This window comes from Anser anser (assembly GCF_964211835.1).
Source record: "Anser anser genome assembly, chromosome: 1".
Classification (NCBI taxonomy): Eukaryota; Metazoa; Chordata; class Aves; order Anseriformes; family Anatidae; genus Anser; species Anser anser.
In genome coordinates this window covers 112,183,840-112,211,647 of record NC_139720.1, presented here as the reverse complement: position 1 = coordinate 112,211,647, position 27,808 = coordinate 112,183,840, and the positions used below count along the sequence as shown (strand labels likewise).

Below are 27,808 nucleotides of genomic sequence, written 5' to 3'. Positions count from 1 at the left end.
AAACCTTAAGACATGTTCATTGAGGTGTAGCTGGTGGTTTTCATTACACAGTTACAGAGAAGTCAATTACTCCAGTTTCAGTGTTGCTAATAAAATACCAGTTTCTCCCCAGTGTTTGTCTCCCCATTAATAAAGGGTCTTCTCAGTAGTGTTTGTATTACTTCATTTTTTCCAGTCCACTAGCTATTGTTGTGAAACTGTTCACCACTTTTGGTTTTGTTATCTGTTAGTATTTATTGGCCATTGGTTCCATCTCTTTGCTTCATACACCATTTTCTCAGCTTTTCACTACTCCAGGACTGCCAACACTTTAGAATTTCCCCCAGTTCTAGACCTCTTACCTTCTTGATACCCCTGCTCAATTGCACGCACTACGTACACACTTGTTTCACAGAACATTTGTGCAGTCAACAGTTCTATCTTTGTCTAACTTCCTTCAAGTTGTTTTTCTTTGCAGGAGTGTCTGCAAACAAAAGGACCTACCAAGACTATTAGGTTACTGTTTTCACAGCACTTTTTCTAAAGCTTTAGCTGGGATTTAATAGAAACAGCTCTAGAATTACTCAAAGTTAATGTTCACCTAGGTAATCTCAGCCACACACAGTATTCCTGGATTATGCTTAACTCTTCAAAGTTGGCCTTGCAAGGTCCTAGTCCTCAGAAGATCCCCAGTGCTCCTGTCTGGTTATGTGTGAGGTTTGGCGGTTGTTCGCATAACACTCCCTAAACCACCCGCAGAATCCAGCCGTCTCGTATGGTGCCACCTGTAACTTCTGTCAGCTTCTCACGTTGTTACCTGACCAGCGGTTTCTCCTGTCACACCCAGTAGTGTCTCAGATCCTGTTAATTTAGTTTAATTTCAGGCCAGGGTTTAATCAGCATGTTATTATAAACCAAAGATAAATAATGAATTTAAAATTAAAAGATGCAGTTCTATATTAAAGCCCAATAATCAAAGAATTTGAGCCTGTTTCTTGTAATTGATTTTGAAATACTAATGGTACAAGCTGTAACATGCCTCAGCTCACTAGCCATTGGTAAAGAAGCTGAAACAGAAATCTGAAGTGATATCAGGTGCCTGGCAGCTTTAAACATCTGCAGGTTTAAGGAGAACATTTTGCTTAGTTCATTTCTTTCAGTTCTGAGAATAAGATAGGAAAGACTTTTCCTTCTTTACTCTAGAAATAACAATTCAAAAAAAAGTCTTGGTGAAGTAGTTCTGAAGGTTTGATGGTCATGCAGATGAGTCAGTTATGGTCACTTGACTACACAGCTCTCCTTCAGTAAACAAATTTTAAATGCAAAACATTTTGATTAAGCTTTTTTGTTTTGATTGCTTTGAAACAAACCACTCTAACATACAAACTCAGGTAGAAGAAAAAAGAAAGCTTTAAATTGCTTCAGATTGGTAGCTTAATAGGGCATCATACTGAATGCTAAAATGAATTCCAGCTACTGTGTAAGGTGTATATTTAGATGAATTATCATCATATGTTAATAACAGTTTACCACAAAGAATCATTTTTTCTTCAAGAACAGAGGCAAACAAGATCAATGTTGATATTGTAAGTTGCAAGAATCCTTAGACTGCTAATTAGATCACCTTGTTGTGAAGCGGTTTAAGGTAGTTCAAATTGTTTTGTGTTAATGAACTGAACACAGAGGAGAGTAGTCCACATCTGAACAGCAAATAATCCATTCAGTCTTGAGGTAACATGCTTTTTCTCTTCTTTTTTCCTTAGGTTCCACCACATCCATCAGGTCCTCCTGTGGTTGGTGCGCTCCAACCTCCTGCTTTCACAGCGCCTTTAGGAATCCCGCCTCCTGGCTTTGCTCCTGGCGTGCCACCACCACCACCACCTCCATTTTTACGACCTGGTTTTAACCCAATGCATTTACCTCCAGGTACCTATATATATTTACCTAGTAATAAAGTTCTTTTTTTAACCGTGTAGCAAGTAACAGTATCTGCCATATAAACAACACAACGACGTTTTGTTAAAGTGATGCTCACTGTTAATATGTACTTTTTTATAGGCTTCCTTCCTCCTGGACCACCACCACCTATAACTCCCCCAGTATCTGTTCCTCACACTCCAGCAGTAAACATCCCAAACTGTAAGTGTTTAAACCTTGAGCAAGCAGCAGTAGAAGGAAGGTATCATGCAAGCAGAGAAGCTGATGTATTTTTTAATGTGCCAATGCCTTATTCCTTAGCTACAGCAGCTGGAGTCAATGAAGACACTACAAAAGATGCATCTGTAGGAAATCCCATCCCAACAGTGGTTTCTGGATCCAGAGGAAATGCTGAAACTAGTGATAGTTCCAAAATATATGGGACTGTTCCACCTCCCGTAGCACCTACTAATGTACCTGCTCCTGTCACCCAAGCTATTCCGCTTCTTGGTAAGTTCATTTTTGTATATATTCTTCAAATTTTGATTTTGCTGTTGACTTAGTTTGTGGGAAAGTAAAGCACATTTTTCTATTTTTAAGATTTTTCTGTCCTTCTTTTTGGCCTTTAAATAATTTTTAGAGGCTTGATTTTGCATGGAAGAAGCAGTAAAACTTCTATTATTCAAGATTTGTTTTCTGAAGAAAGAAAAAAGCCATAACATTTAAGTTACAAATTCAGGACAGAATGACATGCTGTCTGCTTTAATAAAGTGAGGCTTATACCATATAGAAAAGTAATTTACAACAAAACATCTGTATGGCATATGAACTGTGTTCTACACTCAACTATTACATGTATAGAGGTTTCTGTAAATTATATCTTACAGAGGAACAGTATTTATTTTAGTGTATTTTTTTAATCTCTGAAAATACAGTATACTTTTTTATGTATTGAATGAATTATCTGAATAAAATGGTTTTTAAAAAAGCTATTACTTAGTCCTGCGGTATTACAGGTTCTGAAACCTTTTTACCTATATGCTGCCTTACAAATGCGTCCTTTCATGCGTCAGTGTCAAGAATACACTCAAAAGACGTTTCCTACTGAGGGTTTATATTTATGGTATTTCACACCTCTGAAAGAGAGCCTGGCAAGCAAATGGAAAACATACTTTTAAGTGTGTTTCTCTCCAGAAATTTTCATTGTATACTGCAAAACAAAGAAGGATTTGTCTCCCTGAGAGCTGAGCTACGCTATTGGGTGTGATGACTCCATTTTTCAGTTGTTTACTAGTGATTTTTGGTTGCTTAATGTTAGAAAAACAAAATCCCTTTTAGAGGGATTTTTTTTAAAACTGAGGTGCCTCTGCTCTGTGAAAATCAGTCTTAAAATCTATCAAAGCAGACATCCAAGACCAGCACCTAATTGTTTTAGAGTATCTTGGGTATTTAACAAGTAGAGAAAAGTTTAGAATAAATAAATAAAAATAATCCTGCAGGGATACCATAAGTTGAGAGAATTTAGTAGCGATAAGGATTATTGGACTATATATTTAAGACATTCTTGTCCCAATGGCTGAGTGACATTTTTAGTATTTGTAATACAGTATAAACCAGATTTCTTGGAATTTCATCGTACCTAGTCTTGTATGGCATAACTTTAACTTCTTATTCCAAGCTTTTGAAACGTATTAAGTTACTCTGCAGTTTGCTACATGCATTGCTATACACAGAAGAAAAAGATTTTATAAAATGAAGATGGGAGTGAAGTAAATGAAGTACTCATGTCAGTTATTCAGACAGTAGCTTTCTTGCAAATTTAAGGAAGCTGAATTTGATAAATCTGAGAATGGAGAATCTGCCTTTGCTTTTATTGTTTTGTTTACCAAGTACTTAAAGAGGATAAAGCTGCCCATGGGGTCAGAGTATCTGCTCTCAATGTTCAGTCTTATCAACAAGCAGATAGGAGAATTTTTTCTTTTTATGGGATTGCAAGTCTGTCTTAATGTGTGAGCTGACAATGTAGACTTGAACAGCTAAGAGATCTGTGTGTTTACTCATCAACATAAAATGCATTTACTTAAGTGTCTTATTTCAAGAAGATACTAAATGAGGGAGTTGGGTAAAATCCTTCCATCCTGACATCTCAGAGTTAGGGGGAACTTTTCACCACGAGGTGTATGATACAAGAAAACTGGAAAAAACAGATCATAATATTTTATATGATTAAAAGTAAAAGATTATTATCAGTCTTTTTTCTTGCAAGGCTTTCCAGTAAGTTAACACAAATGAAACACTTTTTCTAAAACCACCTTGATTCACTCAACAGTTGAGCTTAACTCTGCATGCGAGAGTCCAGTTGTGGTCTCTCCTTAAATGGGAAGAAAAACATGACAGAGGTGATGTTTAGCACCATACATGCTGATCTAGATTGCAAAGCAGTGTCCCTTGAAGTCTTAACCTCCCCACCATCTGCATTCAGGAGCTGGCCAGGCTGCATCGTCATTCCTTCCTTCTCATTCTGTGCGTCGGGTCTCACTCCTGGGGCAATCAAAGTGTGGGAAATGGAGTGCGCCAGGGTTTCACCGCGGGTGCGGATGGGAGATGCAGTCTACGTCTGCATCCCAGTCCTGGAGCCCAGAAGGACTTGCAGGCCTGATGGTTTAAATGTAGCCTTAGTGCACAGTCTTGTACAGGTCAGAGGTGGATGAACTGGACAAATAAGTGAATAGCTGCGGCATCACCCTCAGTTAGCCATGGGGAAGTATAGGCGAGGGAAATGAAATGCTTCAGCTGAAACGAACTTGTGTTTAGAAGTATATGGTTTAGCTATTTGAATATATGACTGATCGTGTGAGTAGTTTCTCACAAAGTCCTCTTAAACTGCTCCTTAACGTGCCCATGATGGGGCTGTGCAAGCTGAGATAACAAGGTGGAAGAAAGATTTGTGTGACGGCATCATGAAGTATGGCATGAGGACTCTGCTTGGGGAAGTAGGGATGAAGGGGCTTGAGTAGTTTAACAAGAAGAATGAAGAAATGTTCTTCGGATATGTGGGCAGGATAGAAGAACTTACTGCAGCAAGCTGAATGCAAGGAATGAAGATTGCTTTGAAGAGACTCTCAAAAAGCCAAATTTAATAACCTTGCTTGAGAATACCTTATGTAATCTGTACAAACAGAGGAGCTCTTTTCTAATTTTTGTAATTTTAAAATTAAGCTTATCTATCTGTTCAGTTTTTATATGGAAGATATGTTACAAAGTAATTCTAAGTTGATTATTGTAAGATTTCATATGCTTTCTTAGTAATGTAAGTTACATTGTTCCACCTCCACTAATTTCATTCGTTCCTCCAATGTAATTCTTTCATCACTTCGAACAAAGGCGTGTTTGTGCTTCAGAGAAGTGATCTCTTGTGGACATTACGTCTATTTTTTTGTGCTTATTTCTAAAAACCACCTTCAGGTTGTTTTGTTTTAGTTGTATCCTTGGTCATATTCACTGTTGTTACAGCTTCTTGTTCTTAATTTGAACAAGATTATCCAGATTGTAACCGGTTTTGTGAGTGTGTGCTCATGTCATTTTTAAATCTTCTGCTGAGCAGATATTTTAGACTCCTTTTATGTGTACATACTGCAGAAAGTGACAGGATTTTAAATCATTTTTGATTCGTCAGCTTGTTCTTAGTGTTGAGCAAATGCTGTAATTTGGACCAGTAATAAATCGCTGTTGCAGATGCTGTGTTTCAAATATTCAGATTCTGTGATCTATTATCTTGATTACATACACCACATTGCAGTTTGTAGGTTCTGGTCTAATGCTCTTTATACCAAAATTTCTACAATGATAATTACATATTATCAAAGAATAATATACCATAGTTCTCAATGAGCTTGGTATTCATTTCTTGTTAACGCATGCTGAACTACTTGTCTTTGCTCCCTTGCTGGGTTGCTCTTCAGTAGCCATGGTCTTTTTGTAATATCTATTAAATTATAAAAGACAGTGTACATTTTTCTGAGCTCATCTGAGTATTAAACTATTATAAACTGTGTATGGGGAAAAAAAGAAGTAGGAGCTTTTTGTTAATACAGGATATGAACCATGACAAACCTAATACATTTCCAACTTACGATAGCTCATTTGAAAAGCATAACAAACACTGCACATTTGCTAATTACATATATGTGAATGTTGCTTTCATAATACTGAATGGGAATTCAGAGGTAAGGGAACATGAATTCTCAAGCACCGTTCATGGAATTCAGTTTTGCCTTGATAAATCCCTTGATCTGGATCAATTTATGTTGTATAAAGAAGGAATTTTAGAAATCAAATACCAGCAATCAACACTATCCACATGCGAGTTTGACTCTTGCATCCTTGTTGAAGCATCTTACATGAATAGGAGCAAGTTCCTACTGGCTTCAGTGGTGGGCGTTGACGACGGTGAAAACTGTTGGTACTTACGGCAAGTTATTTAAACTGTGAGTTGGTATTTAGACTCTTAAAGTTTAGGCTTCTTTACATTCTTGATGTGTTCTGAAGGATTCCTTATGAAACACCAGAAAAAGACACAAGACTTAAAACGATGTATTTGATGTTCCTGATAGTATTTAATGTTCTAGTTTAAACATGCAGAATTCCCTGCTGGAGGATCCAGTGTGACATGTTGAATGCTGCAGAATGTGAGCATCAATGTCATTGTGTAAACCTTTCATTTTGTTGTTTTGCTAGATCCCTAGGCTTTTGACTTTGTGTTCTCATATGTACTTCTGTCTCATTTGCAGAAGGAGGTATATTTGAAGTAGGGTTAGTATGTTAGATACAGAAAACACCTCCACTTGCTTTCTTTTAACAACACAACTGAGAAGTAATTGAACAATTATGAGACGCTGTCGTCGCTTACTGAGCCGAGTTCAGTTCAAAAACAAAAAAAAAAAATCAGGTGCTGCACTTCTGCCTTAACACTGATGATTATCACAAAGGCACCATGGGCTTTGTCCAGACAGAAGAGAAGATGATCAGAAACGGGATTACAGTGACACAGAAATCTGGCTTTTTACATAGTTTCTCAGAACAGTTAAAAACAGCTACTGGGACCTCTGTGGATAGAAGACACTTCTTCAGGACAGCCGTAGCATTTTGGGCTATGCTTTATGAGTAAAGTGAAAGCATGAAACTTGATGCTGTGTGATTGTTCTTACATCTCTGGAAACACTCAGGTGGTTGGTGATGGGGTCATTCTTGCATGAGTTCTTCATGTTAAACTCTTGTCAAGTTCTGAAGATCTTCTGTTACGCATCAATGGTAAAAGTCACAAGTAACAAGAAGTTGTGAAAGCAGTCTCTGTTTTTACATGTTTAAACAGAATTAACATATTAGGTGTAAGGTCCGAGGATTTTATGTCACCAGCAGTAGAAGCCAGGTCTCGTAATAAAAAGCCGTGGCTTAGCCAGCTTGTGCAGAATAAGCAGCTGGTGAGAGGTCTGGCTGACGATCCATATCCATAAGCAAGATGACAAGGTTAACTACAAAAAGGCTTATATTATGAACAAATTAATAAAATACAGGTTGGGGCAGATAAATTTCATCGCTCATTTGCACAGGTATGAGATGGTCATTAAATCACTTAATTGCTTCTCTAAGAGCTGTGCTATTTCTTTTTAGTTTGACAAACTACTTAAATTTTGCATACTGTTTTTCTCTATATAGAGCAACAAAGAGCTTTAAATATTCCCAGGTGCTGCACATGATCTGTACCGCTCATTTTACTGACCATTTTCAGTAAATTTGGATGTATTTCTGGAAAGCTCTTTCGGAGTAAATTTTTAATTAGTGCCTAATTTGTTAGCGCATTAAGGAAACTAGTAGTACTTTCTACATTGTACTCCAGCCTGAAAATTTGAGAGGGCTTACTCAAAACAAAAAGTGTTCAGCTACCTTAATGATGCAATCCAGATTGAAAGAGAATGACTTTCCAGATACCATTGTGCTGCTTCCATGCATAATTTTATGTAGAAGTACAGCTGAGAAATGAAATGACTGATAACTTGTTTAGTTAGAAAAACTTTTATCACTTGTCTCACATTCGTGCTGTCATAAACCTCACCTACTCTGCTGCTGTAGAGTGAAAACATATGCTTATCCTCTTCAGCTCATTAGGTCTCAGTTATTCCTTTCTGCCTTACTTTTTAAATTCTCTGGATGAATTTACATAAAAATATCCCCAAACCTCAACATTCAGCAAAATAAAGTTCCTGGGCGTCACTGGCTGTATGTCTGTCTTGCCAGCTCTATAGTAGTAAGTCACGGGAGGAGTTTAAGCAAGGTGACTTACAGCCCAATTATGAACACAAGGAGGGAGGGCTGCTCATTTTATAAACAAAAAGAATCCCCCCCAAAAAAAAAAAAAGCTGTTGCTGATGGATCGTTTCTTTCAAAGAGTGAGACATATCAAACCGTGTCTTAAAGTGACTGCTTGGAGGGGAAGGTAAGATGATACCGTGGACTGGAGGAATATTCACGTCTTTGCTACCTGAATTTACTGATCACAAAACGTAATGTCCTTTGAGTACGAAGAACACTGAGATAAAAAGGTTTCTGTTAAGAGATGTTCTTAGGGTAAGAAGCAGTGTGGTGACCGGGCAATAGCTCTTCAGAAGGCTCGCGCATAGCTGGGATAGAAATGCTAAATAAATTACTTGCAGGGAGAGGGAAGCCGGGATGGCTGGTTGGAATGTGGGGTATCTGCAAAATGGCACGGCCGCTCCATTTCACGGAAAGGTTGGACGTGGTGCTTAGGGACATGGTTTAGTGGGTGACATTGGTAGTGGGGGATGGTTGGACCAGATGATCTTGGAGGTCTCTTCCAACCCTAACGATTCTATGATTTCACTCCAAGTGCAGTTTTTGGTGTGACACTGCCAGGTATTTAATTTCAATATTAACTTACATGCCTATTTGACATCGTAGTTTTACCCAAGGGCAGGAGTTAAAAACCTTCATGTAACCTGCATTCTTAACTTCATTTTTATTAAGACATGCAAATAAAACAGTATAGTCTCACCACATTTTAAAAAGGAAAGCAAATCTCTCCATAGCAGGAGAGATTTTTGCTCAGTCTGGCAACTGTTAATGACCTCTTTAATTTTGGAGTTTGCTTTAAATATGTATATGTGTATATAAATGTATGGTATATATAGCTATGGTTTCTTAGATACACGAAGCTCATTTTCAGGTAAAATGCTAATGAGCAGAAGGGCCCAGGGCTGGTGGATCCGGCGTAAAAACCACAGAGGACATGAGACAACTGTGTTACTTATTTAAACAAAGTTTTGGAGCCACAGGAGAGGAGCTGGCATACACAGAGGTGTGAAGTACTCATCTGGAGCTCAGTACTCCTCCGTTTTCAATCGCAGCTCCTTGTGCTGATGTCAGCAGGTTTTGGGCTGAGCTTTCTGAAAGTGGGATGTTTTGGGAGGTCCTGGGTTTCCTTTTCTGAAGACCATGCTAAAGCCAAGACTCCAGTACTCCACGAGTAAGAGTGGAAAATAGTTGGCATTGGATACGTACTACAAAAGATACAAAACTGTATTTAAATTAATAATAATCCAGAAATTACCTCTTGCATTTCCATTTAGTTTTACATTGCAAGTTATATTTTACTAAAACTAAACTTAGTTTGTTTTATGCGTTTTCTCTGGAACGGTAAATTGAACTGTGCAATTTCCTGCTCCTTCCGCGGCCCTGGCCTGGCCTTAGCTCTGCTTTCATCACTCGCTGTTACCTGCTGCCTCTTCTGCGCCTTGGAAATCTTGTTGATGACACAGTTCACATTTCAAACAGTTGAGACACATATGACTTAGATCGTGTTTGTAACAGAGGAGAAAAGTTTCAAAGACAGCAAAAGTAGATGATGTGCCTGTAATTAGGAAGCGTAACCTATTGGGAAGGTGTTTGGCCGGCAGTCAACACGAGACGCTGGGCTGGCGGTGAGGAAGAGCTCTGACCTGCAAAGCAGCGATGGCTTCTTCACAAAGGGAGGCCTTAAGGATAAGTGAATAGTTACTGTCCATTCCAACGGTAATTATTCATAGCACAAAAGAAATTTCTGTTTAAGACGGCGTGCTCTTTACGGTACGCAAACCAGCACAAGACACTTTGCCCGCTGCCCTCCCCACACACAATTCTTGCGTTCCTCATTTCTTGAGAATTTCCGAATGTTTTTGAACGGGTGAAAGCGCTTTTTTCCCCTGCTCTTCTTCTAACTCGTGCGTCTGTTCCTCTGTTTCAGGCACCCAAGGTGTCGCGCCACCCCCGCCCGCCCCTGTTGTTGGGTTGCAGACTCCATCCACCGGCCTCCTGGGCGCGCGGCCCGGTTTGATACCACTCCAGCGACCGCCAGGGATGCCCCCGCCGCCCCTGCAGCGCTTCCCCCTGATGCCGCCGCGCCACATGCCTCCCCACATGATGCACAGAGGGCCCCCTCCGGGGCCGGGGGGCTTCGGGATGCCTCCTCCTCACGGGATGAAAACCCCCTTCCCGCCGCCGGGCCACTTTGTGAGGCCCGGGGGGATGCCGGGCAGCGGAGGGCCGGGCGGACCTGAGGATAACCGAGACGGGAGGCAGTTCAGGAACGACAGGCAGACGTTCACTCCCAACAGAGACCAGGAGAGGTTCGGAAGGAGATCTTTTGGGAATCGGGTAGAGAACGATCGCGAGCGCTACGGCAACCGCAACGATGACAGAGATCACGAGCGACTCGGTAATCGGGAAAGGAGAGAGTGGGGAAGAAGAAGCCCCGAGCGCGATAGGCATAGAGACTTGGAGGACAGAAATAGGCGGTCCAGTGGACATCGAGACAGAGAGAGAGATTCTAGAGATAGGGAGTCTCGTAGAGACAAGGAAGAGAACCGAGGCAAGGAGAAAGCCGAGATGACAGACAGGGCAGATGGCGACAAAAACCATGAATCTCATGGTGGCAAAATGGAGGACGCAGACATTGTTTCAGAACTTCCTAAAGGAGAGTCTGAACCTTCAGGTGTAAAACCTGACGAAGCGTTAACATCTGAGGCTACCTCATCTGTGGAACAAGCTGAAAAGGATATGGGCTCAGTTGCCGAGGCTCCTCGTTAGAGACTGGAATTTGTCAGTGACATTTGTGGGAGTGTAGAGCTTTAGAGTTGTACAGTCTGCTGTATTATATTTGCTTCTGCTTATATCACAGCCCCTCAGTAGTCGGTGGGGAATTGTAAGCAATTTGATTGCTTCCCTTCTATTTAAAATAGCCACAACATAACACAAAAATACTGAAGATATGATTAAAATATTACCCATTTTTGCTGTAACTTTTTTAAAGTTTTGACTTTAAAAAGTTTACAAATCAGAAGTAGAAGTGCTTTCTATTTTTTTTTTAATTTAAGAAAAGGTAACGGTGAAAGCTCCTCAAAACAATAGGGATGTGTTTTTAATAAACTCTATTTTCGTAACAAACTTTAACGTGTGCTATTCTTCCTACACTGCACTGAAGTGGAAAAGGATTGTTCAACATCTTAAAGTTTGAACTGTTGATGCTGTACTGGAGTCTAAATTAGACTTTTGTTTATATTTGTTCTAAGAAATACATCTGTTTGTGTAGCTATTCACAGAAGCAATTTTTAATTGTAATAGTCATCTTGATTTTTAGATTGCTGCATTTTAATGCTCTACTTGACCATACTAGGTGAAACTTAGTTTTAAAATGTTAATTGAAGAGGTAACTGTTTAGTGTTTGCAATGCAATCAATTTTTTTTCTTTTTTTTTTATTTTCCTTTTTCCCCCCCTTCAGCTGGTTTTATGGTAAATGTTGCCCTAATTAGCCTTTTTTTAAAAAAAAAGTGGACACCTTCAGACATACTTAGTCTACTCTGCTTGTAATGTTATGAAATTATTGTGTGTGCTGGGCTAGGGAGCGCACCAGTTCAGCATCTTTTGTACTGTTTATTCATTGATGCTTTTTGGAAAGTGGGGTGAGAGAAATCAAAGGAAGACACCAAAACACAATATGAAATGCTAACCTATTTTTTTTAAGCGGGGCTGGGAAAAGGTCGGGGAGTCGCTCAAGGATTTTAAAATGCTGCCTGTTCGTTCACACAACTCTGGGCTGCTACTGTTGTCTGTGTTAATGATGTCTACCTCCTGTAACCCTGCAAGAGGTAGGTTTAAAATTTTTACTCACCTAGTGTTGTACCTATTGGACTGATGGAAAAAAAGAACGCTTATTCTTGTGTTTGTGTAAGTTTTTACCATCTTCTCGCCATATTACTTAAATAATTTTGTCAGATTTTGAGAGGGCGAATCCTTGTTCTTCGTGGTTGGCCCTTCAGGTGCAAACAGTTTTGAAAGACCGCTACATTATTCTGGGGAGAGCCAGAGCCCTGACGAGCCCACGCTGAATCGCACTCTCCGATCAGCCCCCGCACTGAACCGCGAGGCTCGCGTCGCACCAGGCGTTCAGCTGAAGCTTGTTACGCTCTAGAGGTGTAGTGGAAAAAATTGTATGAATCCTGTGCATATTTAATATTTTTTTTCTCCTTGATATAGGTGTGTTCTACTTTTAAAGTTGGGTTATTTTTCCCTAAGTGAAGGGCAGCTGCTTTCTTACATCAGTACTTTTTCATAGCTGCTCTGCGGCAGAGGGATTTTTTTTTTTTTTTTTCCTGGGGGAGGGAGAGGGGAGGGAAAGCAAATGTGGCGTTATGGACTGGGGAGAGGACATATATTTTTATGTTCTTGCAATAGCAGAATAAAGAGAGAAAAAAAACCTGTTTACATACTTGTAGTGAACTCAACTTCCATGTGTTGAAACTCGTGTCCTTAATGTTTGTTTCATGCTGGGCCAGTGGAACTTTTTTCATACTCAGCCAGACATTTACGTTTAAGACACTTAGTAAGAACTGCTATAAGTCCGTAAGGCGATAGATAGTTTTTTTAAAACAAATACACTTTATTAAAAGATTTTAAGACAAGAATGACAGAGATGGAAGGCTTATCTGTTACAATTCACACAAATGCCACCTCACATTCTCTCCCTTTTTAGGAAGTTGAGAACAGCGCCTAGGATGAACCGTAAATGTCCTTTGCAGAATGATTTATTGCTGCCTTCGGAAGCAGCAACTGTACAGTGAACCTGCTGGGAGGCATCACCTGTATAACTATATCCTACTCCTGTATCAACCGCCCAATTTCTGGCTTTTGGCTGAGTCAGCTCAGTGTAAGCATCCTTTCCCAGTAAGAACATTATAGTGTTAGCAATTAATACCTTGATTACTGAGCCTGTGCCTGCCAGTTACGGGTGTGTTTATGTGTTAACCACGTATCGCTCCTCCATCCTTCAGTACAGCGCTGACTTCAGCCGTTTAACCGCACCGCGGCAGGCAGCTGAGCACAAAGCTCCCAAAGAAGGGCTGAGAGGGGCAGGGAGAGGAGGAGCCGTGGAGCTGCCACAGCTCTCGTTGCACTACAGCTCCCCAGGTACCTGCGCTGGGCAGGCGACGCAGCCGTCCTCTGAGCTTCTCAAACACAAAGAGGTGCTGGTGGCATTTGCGCACACCCAAAGCCTTCCGGACTCTCTGATGCTCACGCAGCAAGCTGAAAGGTGCATTTACCACCTTCCTTCTGCTGCAGCGTAAGGGGAGTGCAGGCTAACCCCGGGAAGAAGTGCAGGTGGGTCGGGGCTGCACTCACAGCCATTTACCACCTGTAAACAATGCAAGACTGAAGTGTTTTTTTTACAGTATTCTCTCGCCATACGAAAAGCCATCCCATTTGTGCCATGCTAACACTGGAATTTGGGTGTCTGAAGTACAACCAACTGCTTCCATGAATCTCAATTATGTACAAGTGAAAGGAATGTTGATGCAAGTCTTCATTAAAACTAATAATTTCCTATTAAAAGACTTGTCAATCTGTGTCTGAGAGGTGCATACAAGCAAACCTAAAGCTGGCACTACTACACAGTGGTTACACCACTGGAAAGCTTCAGGAATTTGAATACAGAACTTCTGGCTATTCATACCAGAAATACTTCTGGTATTTCTTTTCAGTCAAGTCCCATTCCATATTAGATGCTTCCGTGCAGGTTGGAGGAGATGCCTTCACCAACACAGCCAGACTCTTTCCACTGAGGGGAAGCTCTGGCACGTGCCCACAACACTCCAACCCACACACCCTGAGGTCCACACAGTGACATCGTTGTGTCAGACCATTTGATGCTCACAGCTCCCCCAGCACTTCAGGTATTTGCACAAAGTCAGGTACATAACATGTGATATGCTCTGGGTATCAGGCTATTACTACAGGGCATGGAGTACTTTTAAAGGAACACACAAGTTCTTTGCTACTCACAGACCAGTTGAGCTGGTCAACAGTTCCGGGGTTGCTACCTCAAAGCATTTTCCTGGACGCTGTTGGTGCCTAGCAAGTACCTACTGATGTTAGCAAGTCCAAGCCTTCTTTCCATGTTGCCAAATCAGCTGGTAGCTTTTTTTTTTAAAATAGACTGCAAGACCAAGGTATATTTGCCAGCAACTTTATTACGCAACTTTGAAATGTACAATGTGGCAAACTGTGCCTACTGCTCTCTGGTGAGTAGTCCTGGCAGAGCTCCTGGGGCTCCTCATCTTCCAAACCCGGCCATACACTAGAAGCATTGTGTTCAGCGTGTGACACTACCGCCCCTCTCCCCTTACACAGAACGGGAGTTGTTCCAGTTAGTGAGGATCATACTAAGAATGGTTACAGCAGGTGCTTTAGCAGGAGACTACAGAGCTTTTCCATCAACATCACTTTAATTGCAATGTGCATGATACAAAATTAAGTCAGTCTTTACCAGTTTAACTGATACTCAAGAATGCAGAGTAGTAATGAGATTAACTGAAATCTTTTGCTTGAACGAGGAAGAGCAAGTACAGCGATCACAATGAAAAACAGCCCATTTCTCACTGTCATCTTAAGCATTTCAGGCACAACACTTAGCACTTGGCTATTCCAATGACACCACAAGCTAAACGAGGTCCGGCATTTCCAGTTAGCGTGCTCTCGTTATCTCCCCCTTTACCCAGGTCATCGCTTTTTGCGTGGACCTAGAAGAGAATGGAAGATGCTGGTTAGTTACACAGTGACATGAATTAAGGTACTTCACTGCACACACAGGCAGTGACAAGCAGCACTGCCAGCTACCAGCAGGGCCTTACACAACAGCGAGCACCTGCCCAGTCTGTAGCACTGGATGCCAAATCAGTACTCATGCTGAAAATTTAAGACCAGACTTGCCCAGAACGATTCATCGCCTTCAGCTGAGTTTGTCTGAACTGGAAGTCACCAGAACCCCAACACTCAAGAAGTTATTACAAATCCAGGGACAAACTTGGACTCGCAACCCAAGTTCACCCTCGCAGCACAAGGCTGACCACTACTGTGAAGGCGCAGAGCCCAGCACTGTTACCCCACCCATCTCCTGTGCCTGGTCATCAGACCAAGCCCGGTGCAGGAGAGGCGCACAAAGCCCCAAGGGGAAGTGACCACTGCCAGGCTTTTCAGTGGCAGCATTGCCAGTTCCTTCCTCAGCTCAGTTTGCTTTAATCATGCACAACCAGAAGCGAACTGAAACAGAGAAAAATATCCTCAAGAAGGCCAGAAGCAAATTAATATCTCATGGTTACAAAGTGTTAATACATAAAATATTTTCAGGCAAGGCTCCAAAGAACCCCCCATATCAGAAGTCTTGCACCACAAGTCATACAGCACACCAGGAAGCGGCCTCCAGCATCAAGAAGTCTCCACTCAGTGGCAGCGCTGCCCTGGAGCTCTTTAGAGCACCCAAGGAGGCAGCAAGACACCTACCACCATGGTGCGCCCAATGATGCAGTGTGGTCCAGTCAGAGAGATGACGGGATCTTCTATTTCGACTTCTGCTACTCCTCCTTTAGCAGTCACGTTGCCGAGGTCGCCCACATGCCTGCACAAAGGCAGAGGAACCCACAGAAACCCTGGTTAAATCGAAAGCCCTAACAGATGGTTGGGGCCATACAATACCCAGGGTTACTGCACTCCAGGACCCCACCACCTTATCTTTCGCAGCACACGCTTTCATTTACCACCAGTGAACCCTGATTACTTCCACTACTTTAACTCTTTCAGTTCAAAGGATTATTAGAATTCGGTCCTAGGGAGGACCTGAAACTGGCAGGCTGACCCACTTTGGGGGAAGAAGTGCTGTTGCTGCCTAGCCAGGTAAGCCAGCAACACACACCTTCTACAGCTCACAACCCCTCTGTGCTGGTGGAAGGTGACTGCCTGCTCAGAAGGGAGCTCTCAGTTCAGTCTCTGAGCCTTTCCTGCACATACAAGGCTGGGTATAAACACTGCTCCTATACGTAACTTTTACTGTATAGCACAAGTCAGCTATTCTGCAAGCAGCCACAGGCTTTAAGCTTAAATAGGATTAGTAAAAGCGGTTTGTCAATCACTAGGTCAAAGGGGACGCAATAAGAGCTGGCTGAGTTCTAACCAGCACTAGGAATGATTGAGACAAACTCAAGTTTGCCCGGTGTTTTTCCATACGGACAGCATGACACCCTCCTACACAGTTCCAGTCACAGCTGGTTTGCTACATCTTGCTTTAAAAATTAATCCTCGGTCAGCTCAGTTTCCACAGACCTGTGGGTCATTCCAGTGTCTTGTTCCCTGCACATCCACCCCAAATAAAGCATTCACTCGAAGCTGGTGTTCTGCAAGACACTGTGGATCCAGAGCCTCCAACACCAGCTTGTTTCTGACAAACTCTCCGTGCACAGGGCGACCAGCTCAGCTACATGCCGACTACCGGCTTCTTGGAGAGCAGGGTGCAAGTTCCACGTTTTTAACACAGCCCTATAAAATGAGGACAAGGGCAGTTTTCCCTTTAGGGATTTGTTTGATGTAAGCTTTCAGGAAATTTTACTACCACCTGCCCCAACTGCAGACTGACAGTCATGACCTGGTTCTTTTACCTTCGCAGAGAAATCCCCAGCCTAGAGCTGCCTGAGCAGACAGTTACACCAAAAGCAGCGTCTGACAAAGCAGGCCCAGCAGAAGCCACAGTGTTCATGCAGCTGTGACCTTTAGCACTGGAGCATTCGCGGGCCTGTGAAGCCCGTAAGCACATCATTGCATCCTGCTCTCAGCCAGGCAGCTGGCTAGCAGCCAGCCTGCTTGAACTGCTCGCTCCGCTATGGATTGATCAATCAGAAGCTGCAAGTACAAACTTGGATGCAAACGCTTGAAAGCCCGACCAACACCGCAAGTTGGCCACAGCACTTGTCCAGAACTGATGACCCCCCTAAACCACACGAAGAGCCTGTGTGCAGCTCAACAGGTGATGCTTTAGGGCCTCTGTCGTCAATAGGCAGCCCCAAAACAGAAGCAGAGCACCACTGACTACATAAGGTATTAACACATGAATTCTCTCCCCTTTTCACTCATATCCTAAGGAACACTCACCAAGAGCCCTTAGTTGTTCTTCTCCCCAGGCCACAATATAACCAAGAATGCACTAGAAACTACATTTCACACACTCTGGGAGCTAAGGTCTCTACAACACTGCCCTACAGTTACCAAACATTGTTAACTGACCTCAGAAGTCCTGCTGGAAGTACTAGTTTTCTCCTAGAACTAACCCAGCATTATTCATGAAGTTGCCTTCCTAGCACAAAAATGCAGCTAACCTGTAAGAGGTCAGGCCCCTCAAACTCACCTCTCTGCATCAGTTGGTCCACCGTGCTTCTTGCCCTCAGGATTGAAGTGAGCACCTGCACTGGTACATCCTGAAACAGAACGCAGCCAAAGTAGACTTGTTGCAATAACCAGCTTAAATCTGCTGCTCATGCAGTGTACCAGGGTAGCACTCCTGTAGCCCACACTAGTAAAATCATTAATGAAACAGCTACTCTCCAGCTAGGTCCACTGATCCTTTGGATATAAGGAACTATTACAATGTCAAACATTACTCCAAGTTCACTAAATTAAAATTATTCATTCCAGAGTGTTCCAGGCTTAGATGCAAGTGTTCTCATTTCTTAAGACTAGAACGTCAAAGTATTTAGGTTAATGCTTGATATAGTACATCTTGAACACTAGCCTAAACATGTTTAATGTACTTAATAAGAATCAATTCCTTAGGAAACACCATATTTCTTAAATCAGATTTGCAGTCATGAAACCTAAGTACCCTTAATACTAGTTGCTGCTGTAACACTAAAAGAAGCTCTTTAAAGGTGAGCAATCACAGTACAGCTGTAACTCAGAAGCCTGGATGTACGTCTTACCATTTGTGTTGTCTCCAAATTCATGGACATGGAAGCCATGATCTCCATCAGACAAGCCGCTGATTCTTCCAGTAACTTTTACTGGTCCATTACCCTGTAAGAGAAAGAGTTTATAACTGCTGAAACAACCACAGCAAAAGGCTTCACATCAGGTGAGGCTTCCTAGACAACCTAAACCAACAACCTAAAAACGCCGCTGTAAGTTCAGCTACCAACATAAGCAATTACCTTGCTAAACTGAGTCCATAAGCCAGCAAAAGTAGATTTTCTATGAAATGCTGTATTTAGCCACCTAGAACACTCTTATTAGCTATCACCAAGCAAGAGGAACCACAGAACAGCTGAGGTTGGAAGGGACTGCTGGAGGTCACCTGCTCCAGCCCGATCAAGTAAGGCCACCTACAGCTGGCTGCCCACTGCCATGCCCAGGCAGCTTTCAAAGACCCCGAAAGAGGAAGGTAACAGATTTATCAGGTTATTTCTGAGGCTGCTCCCGTCTGTTTACAAGCACGAGCAACCCAAACGCCACTCCTCCTCCACAGACTGGCCCACAGGCAGCCTCACCTTGCTCGGCAGGTCAGTGCCTCGTGCACTAACGGTCACAACGGTCACACCCCCACACACCCCCAAACCCCCAGCGGTGAGGTGAGGAGGGGAGGGCCGGGCCTTGCCGCCCGCCCCTCGCCATGACTCAGCACCGCAGCCCGGCAGGGTCGCTCCCGCCCGCCGCCGGCCATAACCTGCTGCTGGAAGTGGATGACGCCCTCCACGGGGCCGTCCCCCTTCATCACGCACACGGCCTTCAGCGTCGCCATGTTCCTTCCCGCAGTGGGCGGAGTGCAGCGCTACCTCCACAGCCCCCCAGCGACCGAACGCGGACTGAGGGGACGGCCTCTCCCGCCAACCTTATATAGAGTGCCCGCCAGCGCCGCGGCCAATCAGAGCGCGCCCTCCGTTCTCCTCGCGCAGTCATAAGGCTGGGGATCGATCAATCAAGACGCGGAGGGAGGGAGTTGTTGCGCGGGAGCCAATGGGCGGCGCCAGCCCGTGGGCCAATGGGCGGGTGAGCTGTCCCCAACCGCGCGGCTGTAGCTGCGCATTGTGTAATGGCGGCGCCTCGGGCGGGCGGTTGGTGGGGGGCGTGTCTCCATGAGGTGTTTTCTGCACTTTTATTTATTTTTTAACTATATCCTCACTCCCAGAGGCTATCTTGCAACATTACCGCAACTTGAGTTATATCACATCGTGAACTCCTGTTTAAAGCATGAATACTGCCCTGAAGTTCCCTCTGAATAGCTTTATATTTCAAAATAGCCATCCTGTCCAAAAGATGTTTGGTTCCCTGTACAGAAAACTCAAAAATACAATCTGAAGCTGGTGCTGCTCAGCTGCTGGCTTGGTGTGCTGTAGGCTTTTTAGAGATGCCTTTGCACGTAGACTACCCACAGTGTAACAGGCAGGGTATCCAGTAGACAGCTCTGCTTCAGGTTGAGTCTCTTGGTGTAGCCTTGGATCAGTGCTGGAGAGAGGTGACAAAAAACATTTTTTTAAAAAAGAATTATCATTAAAATATACATTAATCACAGAATCTTCACAATCTTCACTCACACCAACAAAAAGAATTCCCCACATCATTATATCATCATAGACCTGACAAAGGTAGACAACCTACAAACATCCTGCCCTTTGTCCCTCCACCACATTGCTGCACAAATTCTCCACAGTTATTACACTCTGGCAATGTCCAGTCCATGTTTTGCCCATTACCTCTCCTGATTATCTCAAATTCCTCAAACCCCACATTGGGCACCAGAAAGGACTGTGGTGGTTTAATGCCAATGAACAGCTCAGCTGGCAGAGAAAATATGAAAAAAGGCTTATGGGCTGAGAAAAGGATGGGGAGATTGCTCACCAATTACAGTCACAGGCAAAACAGTATAGGGAGATTAATGTAATTCTTTGCCTACCAATAACAGACTAGAGCAGTGAGAAGTAAAAGCAAACTAAAAACACCTTCCCCCCGTCCACCCTGTTCTACATCCCCCCTGAGCAGCTCAGGAGAACAGGGAATGGGGGCTGCGGTCAGTCCCTGACGCTTCGTCTCCTCATGGTCACTCTCTGCCCCTGCTCCACGTGGGGTCCCTCCCACGGGATCCCGAACTGAGCCTGCGGGGGCTGCCCACAGGCAGCAGCTCTTCAAGCACTGCTCCCACACGGCTCCGTACCACGGGGTCCATCCCCCAGGAGCAAACTGCTCCAGCACGGGTCCCCCACGGGCGGCAGCTCCCCCCAGACCCCCTGCTCCTGCGTGGGCTCCTCTCCACGGGCTGCAGCTCCGGCCCGGGGCCTGCTCCTGCGGGGGCTCTCCATGGGCCGCAGCCTCCTCCAGGCCACATCCACCTGCTCCACCGGGGGCTCCTCCACGGGCTGCAGCGTGGAGATCTGCTCCGTGTGGGACCCATGGGCTGCAGGGGGACAGCCTGCTCCACCGGGGGCCTCTCCACAGGCCGCAGGGGAACTGCTGCTCAGTGCCTGGAGCACCTCCTGCCCTCCTGCTGCGCTGACCTTGGGGGCTGCAGAGCTGGTGCTCACTCCTGGCTCTCCCAGCTGCTGTTGCACAGCATTTTTTTCCCTTTCTTAAATCTGCTCTCACAGAGGTGCAACTAGCATTAGTGACTTGATGGGCTCGGCTCTGGCCAGTGGTGTGTCCCTTTTGGAGCCCCCCAGCTGCCAAGCCCTTGCCATGTAGATGCAATACTGATGCACCTTAGACTCTAAGGGAAAGTTAACATCAGACTTGAGGAGCATGCACCTTTGTACTTTTTTTTCAGAGATCTGCAACCGTTTGAGTGTTTTAGGAATAAAAGATTGCATTTAATGAATTCCCTTGGCAAACCCACATTGCTTGTTTTCCTGCTGCGTTGCTGAGGGAGACATTAAATCAGAAACACAAAAATGTTTTTAAAGTTCCTGTTACTTTAGGAAGTCTGTGTATATGACTGAGAGGTAAAGCACTTATAGCCCAGGTAGTCTTAAGACACCTGGCTGAGAATTCCCTATGGCCAGGGAAGAAGTACAAGGTTTGTTTCACACATTAGGCTTAGCCATGAGTCCTAGAAGCTTAATAAGTCCTGTTGTTAACTATCGTTTGAATGGTGTGTATCTCCACTTGAAAAAAAAAAAAAAAGGCAGAGGAAACAAGAAACACAGAGTTTTTGTCTGAGAGAAGAGCATTTGTTTAATCCTGGAAAGAATCCTGGACTGCTTCCTATCTGGGAGGCATCTTGGCACTGCGAGTAGTTCAGCTCCCTGGAGTTTGTTTCTGATGCGCCTGGAGAGCAAAGGCTCTGTAAACTACTGGTGAGCAAACAAATTTGTGTGCATGGCACAACCTGCAGCATCCTGAATGCTGGCTAGATCAAAAGGAAAAATTCCAGTGCCTGCAGGGCAAATTTCATTTGATTTTTTTAATGGTTTGTAAACATGAAAGGATAGTAGTGACTCATTTTCCTTTCACTCACCTCTGGCTTCTTGTATCACTATCTTTTTTGTCAATGTCCTTTCATAAAGATGGACATCTTGAGTGCTGTGCCATAATACTTTTTCTTACTTTTAGGCCAGTCTCCAAATCCACCTACGTTTATATCAGCCAGGTTCATTCCTTCCTTCCTGGAGGTAAATTTTCAAGATCTGCCATTCTTATGCCTCTACATGAAAGTAGGGCAAACAGAGGGCTAAGAAACAGATGTTGCCAGGCCTCTTAATATGTCAAGTGAATGAGTTCTAAAAAGTTATTTCAGAGATCACATTAGGCAGCAGCAATGGGCAGTATACCTGTGAAAAAAAGCCTGAAGCCTGAGATGCCTGCTGCCTAAGTTAGACAGAAAGCAGCCAACAAAGATGACATGCTAAGAGACAGCATGGTGAACAGATCAGCAGTGGAAGGCTAAAGGAGAGAGGTAAATTTCAAGGACTAATGTACAAGAGTTTCTGTGGCACTTGGAGAAAGAGATCAGTAATCTTATATAGTTCATGGCCGCACCCTTTGGAGTGTTTTCTGTTCCTCTTTTCTTTCACAAGTGCAATAGAAATGCAAAAGTATTGGTTTACAAGTGTATTGTTTCACAAGAGTCTTATACAAGAAGCTAGGGAAAGGTTTTTGATTTGCTTTCTCCTACGTACTTCCTTTTAACTCATTTACCTTCTGAAGTCTCACCAATAGGGAACAGTTTTGTGAAAAACCCCCCACAAAGAAGTGGAAACAGGGTGTTTGGTAGCAATTCCTTATTTTAGTGTTTGGAATATCAGACTCAAAGGAGAGAGAAAAGAAGAAGTGCAATATGTGATTGCTAACTTTGATAGCATGAACTGAGGTAAAACAAGTTCCAGCCAACATGGTAAACAGCTTGTTGTCTTTTACAACGCTGCCACCTTTGTTTGACATCCCCTTTTGCCCCATAACCTTGTTCTGCTGTCCTGGCTTGGAAGAAGTGTAGACTTTGGGCCTGGCTGCATCTTTATAGATAAAATGGTGATAAAGGGGGCTGACCTGGAGCCCAGAGGGGTGAAACAAATACAGGGGGACAGACTTAGGGATGGGCGGACACACGGTTTTCCCTATTCACCCTGTTCCGCAGTTGCCTGCAAAATGCATCTGTTTTAACAAGGGAGTGAAGCACTTTTTAGTGTGGATCAAAAGGTTTGCTTGCACTGCATAATGGTAGACATACAGGTATCTCTGAAGAGCTAGGTTTCAAGAGAGCCTTGGTTGTCTCCTAATGTTCTTGTTTAAAGGACAAATGAATTATCATGTAATGTAGGTTAATAGAAGTCTAATCTACATAGAAGCTCATCAACTTCTGGGCAAAATGTGCGTAGAAGCAAAAAATCCCAAACCCTTATGTACTGTAAAAGCATGGCGTATCTCGAGCATAAAGCCCCTCCAGCAGATTAACGTGCAATCAGATCAAGATTTTATATGAATTAAAAAATTAGAGACATTTTGAGGGTTGTGATTCCCATGGCAGCCATAACTCTGACACCTTGTGCAAATACATAGTATTTTTACTTGTGATGAGTCTTATGGGAAGATGCAGGGTGAAACTAAGATTGTGATGGTAGGTGTCATTCCACATCACCTGAGCTTGCGTGCATAGGTGCTCCCCCATCAAAATCACTGATCATGAATCTACATTAATGCTGTTTTTATGTTTATTCCCTTTTATTAAGAAAAGCAAACAGAAACAACATGAATTTTGATTAATATTCCTTTATATCCCTGAATGTGTGTTTTTGAAGAGGAGACTGCTGGTCTCACCCCAGCGCGCAGGAAAGCAGACAGCTGTCCCTTCTCTGCAACCTCAGGCTCAAACGGTGGAGAATCCCCATGGGGTGGGTCCTGGTGCAGGTCTTTCGCTATTCTTAACTCATGCTTCCAGCTCAGCAGCTGAGTAGCCCCTGTCACCCAAAAGTGATGAGCATTGGCTTCTCAGTGCTGTAATGGACAGGTTGCACAGTGTTTTCATGTAGAGCTACTCTGTGGAAAGGTGGAAGCTGCATTTCCAGTTGGTGGGACCTTGTGCTGTGGCACCAGCGAGGACTTGCAGCATTTGTGAGTCACCTAATGCACACAGAACACAATATACACGTGCTTGTTCAGGCTTACTGAGTAAGGAGAGTGCTGCTGTTCCCTACCTCAGCCCCCTGCACATCCCTTAAGGTGCTCCCCTGCATCTCAAAGAGCACTGGACACCTCTGCTGAGGAACCATGCCAGACTCCGAGCCTTTGCATTGTCCTGGGGAAAACACCGTGTGTCATTGATGTCTTCCCATTTGATTACATGTGGGTAATGACACTTGCCTGCCTCTAAGGGACGCTGGGAGAGGTAATTAACTCAGTTAATGTTTGTAGAACATTTTGAAGTTGACAAGTGCCCTGGAAATTATTAAATGCTATTTCACTAGAAACTTTGTGATGGTGGCTCCCTAGCGAAAAGCCTGCCGTACGATTAAGTGATTGTAGCGCTGATAACCAAAGCATTCGTGTAATTAAAGCAGCACCAGCCTGGGAAGCCTTTAAATGGAATGTACAAGATTAAAAATATCATTCACTTTTAACAGCTGAACTGAGCTGATCTGCTGTACTCCCTGACTCTCCATTGCTTTATGAGCAGAGTAACCCTGAAACGTGAGACTCGGAGGAGAGGTTGTGTAAGTGTCGATGAAGACCTTTGTACCCAGCACAGGGCTTGCAGCCACAAGTTTGCAATCACTGGTGCTATTCAAGATCTGACTGACGATTTTTTTTTTTAATTATTATTATTTTTTCTTTTCAACATTCGCCAAGGGTTGGATGTCAAATATTCTGTGCAGTCAGCTTCCTAACATGCCACTGCTCTGCTGTAACACTTGCAGGTTTTAATTTATATTAGTAAGGCTTTGCTAGTGTTTACCTCCGTTGACCTGAAGTACCAGAAGTGGCCTACAAGCAGATCTGTAGAGCATGGTGTTTGCTCAGAAGGTACTGCACAGCTTTGCCCAATAAAACTGGGTGAAAATGGGGCTCAGGGGGCTTGTGCTGAGCTCGGCCGGTCCCACAGCAGCCCCCTGCTGCCCCTACCCCAGGTGGCTCCTGCCCCATGGCCCTGCTGATGGAGGGCACGGGGCAGCTGAGCGCTGGGGTGGGCCCGTGCCCTCAGTGACCAGCTGCCATGGGAAGTGTCTGCCCCATGCGCACCCTGCCATGGTGAGGGCACCTCTCCTCACGGCATGGCCGCCCCCACAGCCTCTGGGCACCCCTGGGGCAGAGGGCTGAGGGCGAGCAAGATGGTGGGCTGCCGCCCGGGTCACCACAGCTAGAATCAGGCCCGCAGGGGCTGGTGTGCTGCTCTCAGGGGAACACAGGGCCGTCGGCACGGCCAGCGTGGGGCAGACCAAAGTCCTGCGAGTCTTTCACCCCATTTCTGGCAAATAGCCGTGCCTCCAGGCTGCGCCAGCCCAGCTCCCCGGCCTGATGCCAGGCTCAGCCGTGCCAACCGCAGCAGCCACGGGGATGGAGCCACTCGAGCTCTGGCATCGTGGCCAGCGCTTATCAGGCCTGTGCGTGGTGCTGAGGAGAACGGGCACACGTGTGTTGTTGGGCAGTGCTCAGCGTTGGGAGGCCTCTGCCCAGGGACAGAACCAGCCACACCTCATGTTACTGGTGATTAAAGACTTGGTCATGAGTTAGTGAAAATACTACCTTTAAAACTGGTCAAAGACAGAATATTGTCCAGAAAACTCATCTGAAAAAAAAGCATATGTATGTATATTAATTAGAGACTTTCAAAATGTTTATGCATTCAGGAATGTTATTTTGTCCACTGGAAGAGTCCTGGCACCTAATCAAATGCAACTAAAAGAGGTAGCAGGAAAATATACTTGAAATATCAGGTAGGATAAAAATCAATGAAGTTCAGGGAATGCCTGTATCTTTTCATATGTTTCATATGTTTTCATATGTTTTATATATATATATAGTATAAAAAATGAGCTAATAATTTTAATTACATCATAGGAAAACAAAATCCCAATTTTATACTTTTAGCTAGGATTTTCTCTGTGAATCCTTGTAGTTGTAACTAAATTTTTAATGTCACTTGGAATGCAAGTTGCTTTTTGATTCCAACCCACGTAAGCATACGCTAAAGTAGCTTCCCAGGCAGTTTCACATGGATATACTGTTCAGCTCTTCCTGTCACAAACTGTTTGCACTCTCTCTCCAGTATTTACCACATTTCCATTTTCGTAACACAGCAGGTGTTAGTATACCAAAGAATGAGGTGGTTTTGTTGTTGTTGTTGCCTTTTTCTTTTTTTTTTTTTTGCTTAACTCAGCTGTGTGGGATAATCCTGGAGATGCAGCCATTTGATTCAGTACAAAAACACAGTGAAAATGCTAATTAATATACAATTAGAAACTACCTAAATGTTTCAGAGGCATAAACTACTATGTTTCTGCAGTAAGAAATCAAGCCTGCCAAAAGCATTTGAATACATCTAGGCAGGTCTCCAAAATAACGAAGATGTGTTTTGATTTGAATCTTTAAAAGCATGATTTATTGTCCCAGGACATGAGGTGATCAAATAAGAAACAGGACTCAGGGAGCATGGGTTCGTACAGCAGTCAGTGAAATGGGGCTCCTGGGTGCTATTTTAATACAAATAACCAATAACTGGGAATACAGCTACAACATGCATTAGCCAGGTATTACAATACAATTGCCATACTGCTGCGTAATTAATATTTATGTGACCACCTTTGCATCCATTAGGGATTTTTTTTCATAGGTCAGCAAACATCTCCAAGCCTGCCAGAAGCGCAAAGTACACCACAGGAAAAAGCATGCAGACTTTGCACCCAGCGTGCACACACGGGGCTCATCGTCTCTCTGGGTTAGTATGATCCAGAACGCTTTCATAAAGCGTGCCCAGAGCAGATACGCAAATTCCCGTCCGGGACTCAGGCATTATGACTGTTAGTTTTGGTGGACAGAAGAAAAAGTCCCCTTTCTGTTCACTTGTAAGCTGCTAGAGACTTTTAAAAGCCAGCCCGCGTGTCTGTCCCAGGGCCAAGCTTCGTAGCTGTTCTGGAATAGGCTACAGCATCCGCTGCAACGTGTGCCTGCATTGAGCCACGTCCAGCCCTGTCAGCAGGCTCCCCCGCTTGTCGGCGCCGGGGACTCGTAGCGAGCACGTGGGCCCGGCAGGACGGGCGCTGTACGTTTCCAGAGCTGGAGTCATTTCAGCCTGCTAACGGTCCCTGGCACGTGGCCCACTTCACTCGGCTCCGAAACGCTCAGATACGCCGGTCTGCAGGCAACGTGGAGGAAGAGGAGGCCGCTGCAGCCAGCTGCCGGAGATTAGCACCAGTTCCTAACTGCATGCATAGTTACTGCCTAATCCAGGCCTGTCAGTAAGGTCCAGGCTAATGTGCACACTTTTAATAGCAGGGATTTCCTAGCCTGGATCGTTCTGGCGAAGGAGTAACGCCACGTGCAATCATGGCAGGAGGTCTGGAGGGTGAAACTTTGCTCGTCAGACTGAACGAGCTGCTCCATGTGGGCAGGTGCAGTGCAGCCAGACGTGACTCCAGGCCCCGATCCTCACTACAGATATTTCCTGCAGCCTCAGCCGGAGCCCCTCTGGTGAACACCCAGGCCAGCCAGCTTCCACCAAGCAGTCCTCATTCTTCTGTTACGGTGTGTGAGCACCTGCCATGGTGCTGGCTCTGCGCAGGCACCACAAGCATTTGTGGTGGGAACGCTGTCCTGTAATGATCCACAGCAGGCCAGTCTCTTCAGGACATGGAAGGCCATTTCCACAGCACTGGCTCTGGATGTGCACTTTTAATTGTCTCCCATTTCAGAAAGAGGTAGGAGTTACCCTCTGGCAGCTCTGCTTTCTGGCAGAGCCTGACTGACACCCACTGACCAGAGCCAGCAAGTACCTCGATGCCACCACCAGCCACCAGGAGCCCAAAGCCACCTGCTGCCTGCTTTCATCAGCACTCGTCTTCATCCTGCTTT

The 27,808-nt window shown here is 44.2% G+C and overlaps 2 protein-coding genes across 3 annotated transcripts in view; one reads left to right on the top strand and one right to left on the bottom strand.

Moving 5' to 3' along the window:
- Positions 1–11,391, top strand: part of SCAF4 (SR-related CTD associated factor 4) — a 46,087-nt gene extending 34,696 nt beyond the window's left edge. For both annotated transcript variants that reach the window (XM_083841652.1, XM_083841653.1), the window contains 4 exons: positions 1,743–1,905; positions 2,038–2,118; positions 2,218–2,406; positions 10,193–11,391. In XM_083841652.1, the coding sequence (XP_083697778.1) occupies positions 1,743–1,905; positions 2,038–2,118; positions 2,218–2,406; positions 10,193–11,034 (1,275 nt within the window). In that variant the 3' untranslated portion in view covers positions 11,035–11,391. The remainder of the gene's footprint in view (positions 1–1,742; positions 1,906–2,037; positions 2,119–2,217; positions 2,407–10,192) is intronic.
- Positions 11,392–14,452: 3,061 nt separating this feature from the next.
- SOD1 (superoxide dismutase 1) lies at positions 14,453–19,251 on the bottom strand. The gene is made up of 5 exons (XM_083841681.1): positions 18,984–19,251; positions 18,244–18,337; positions 17,673–17,742; positions 15,782–15,896; positions 14,453–15,021 (listed from the first exon to the last, which is right to left on the bottom strand). The coding sequence occupies exons 1-5, from the start codon at positions 19,056–19,058 to the stop codon at positions 14,911–14,913; spliced, it is 465 nt and encodes a 154-aa protein (XP_083697807.1). The 5' UTR covers positions 19,059–19,251; the 3' UTR covers positions 14,453–14,910.
- Between the last annotated feature and the right edge of the window lie 8,557 nt (positions 19,252–27,808).

Excerpts from the sequence above, each read along its gene's own strand:
- SOD1 (XM_083841681.1), bottom strand. The coding sequence starts at position 19,058 with ATGGCGACGCTGAAGGCCGTGTGCGTGATGAAGGGGGACGGCCCCGTG. Across the intron at positions 17,743-18,243 it reads ATTTGGAGACAACACAAATG|GATGTACCAGTGCAGGTGCT; the intron begins GTAAGACGTACA and ends GTTCTGTTTCAG. Across the intron at positions 15,897-17,672 it reads GGACCAACTGATGCAGAGAG|GCATGTGGGCGACCTCGGCA; the intron begins GTGAGTTTGAGG and ends GCCTTTGTGCAG.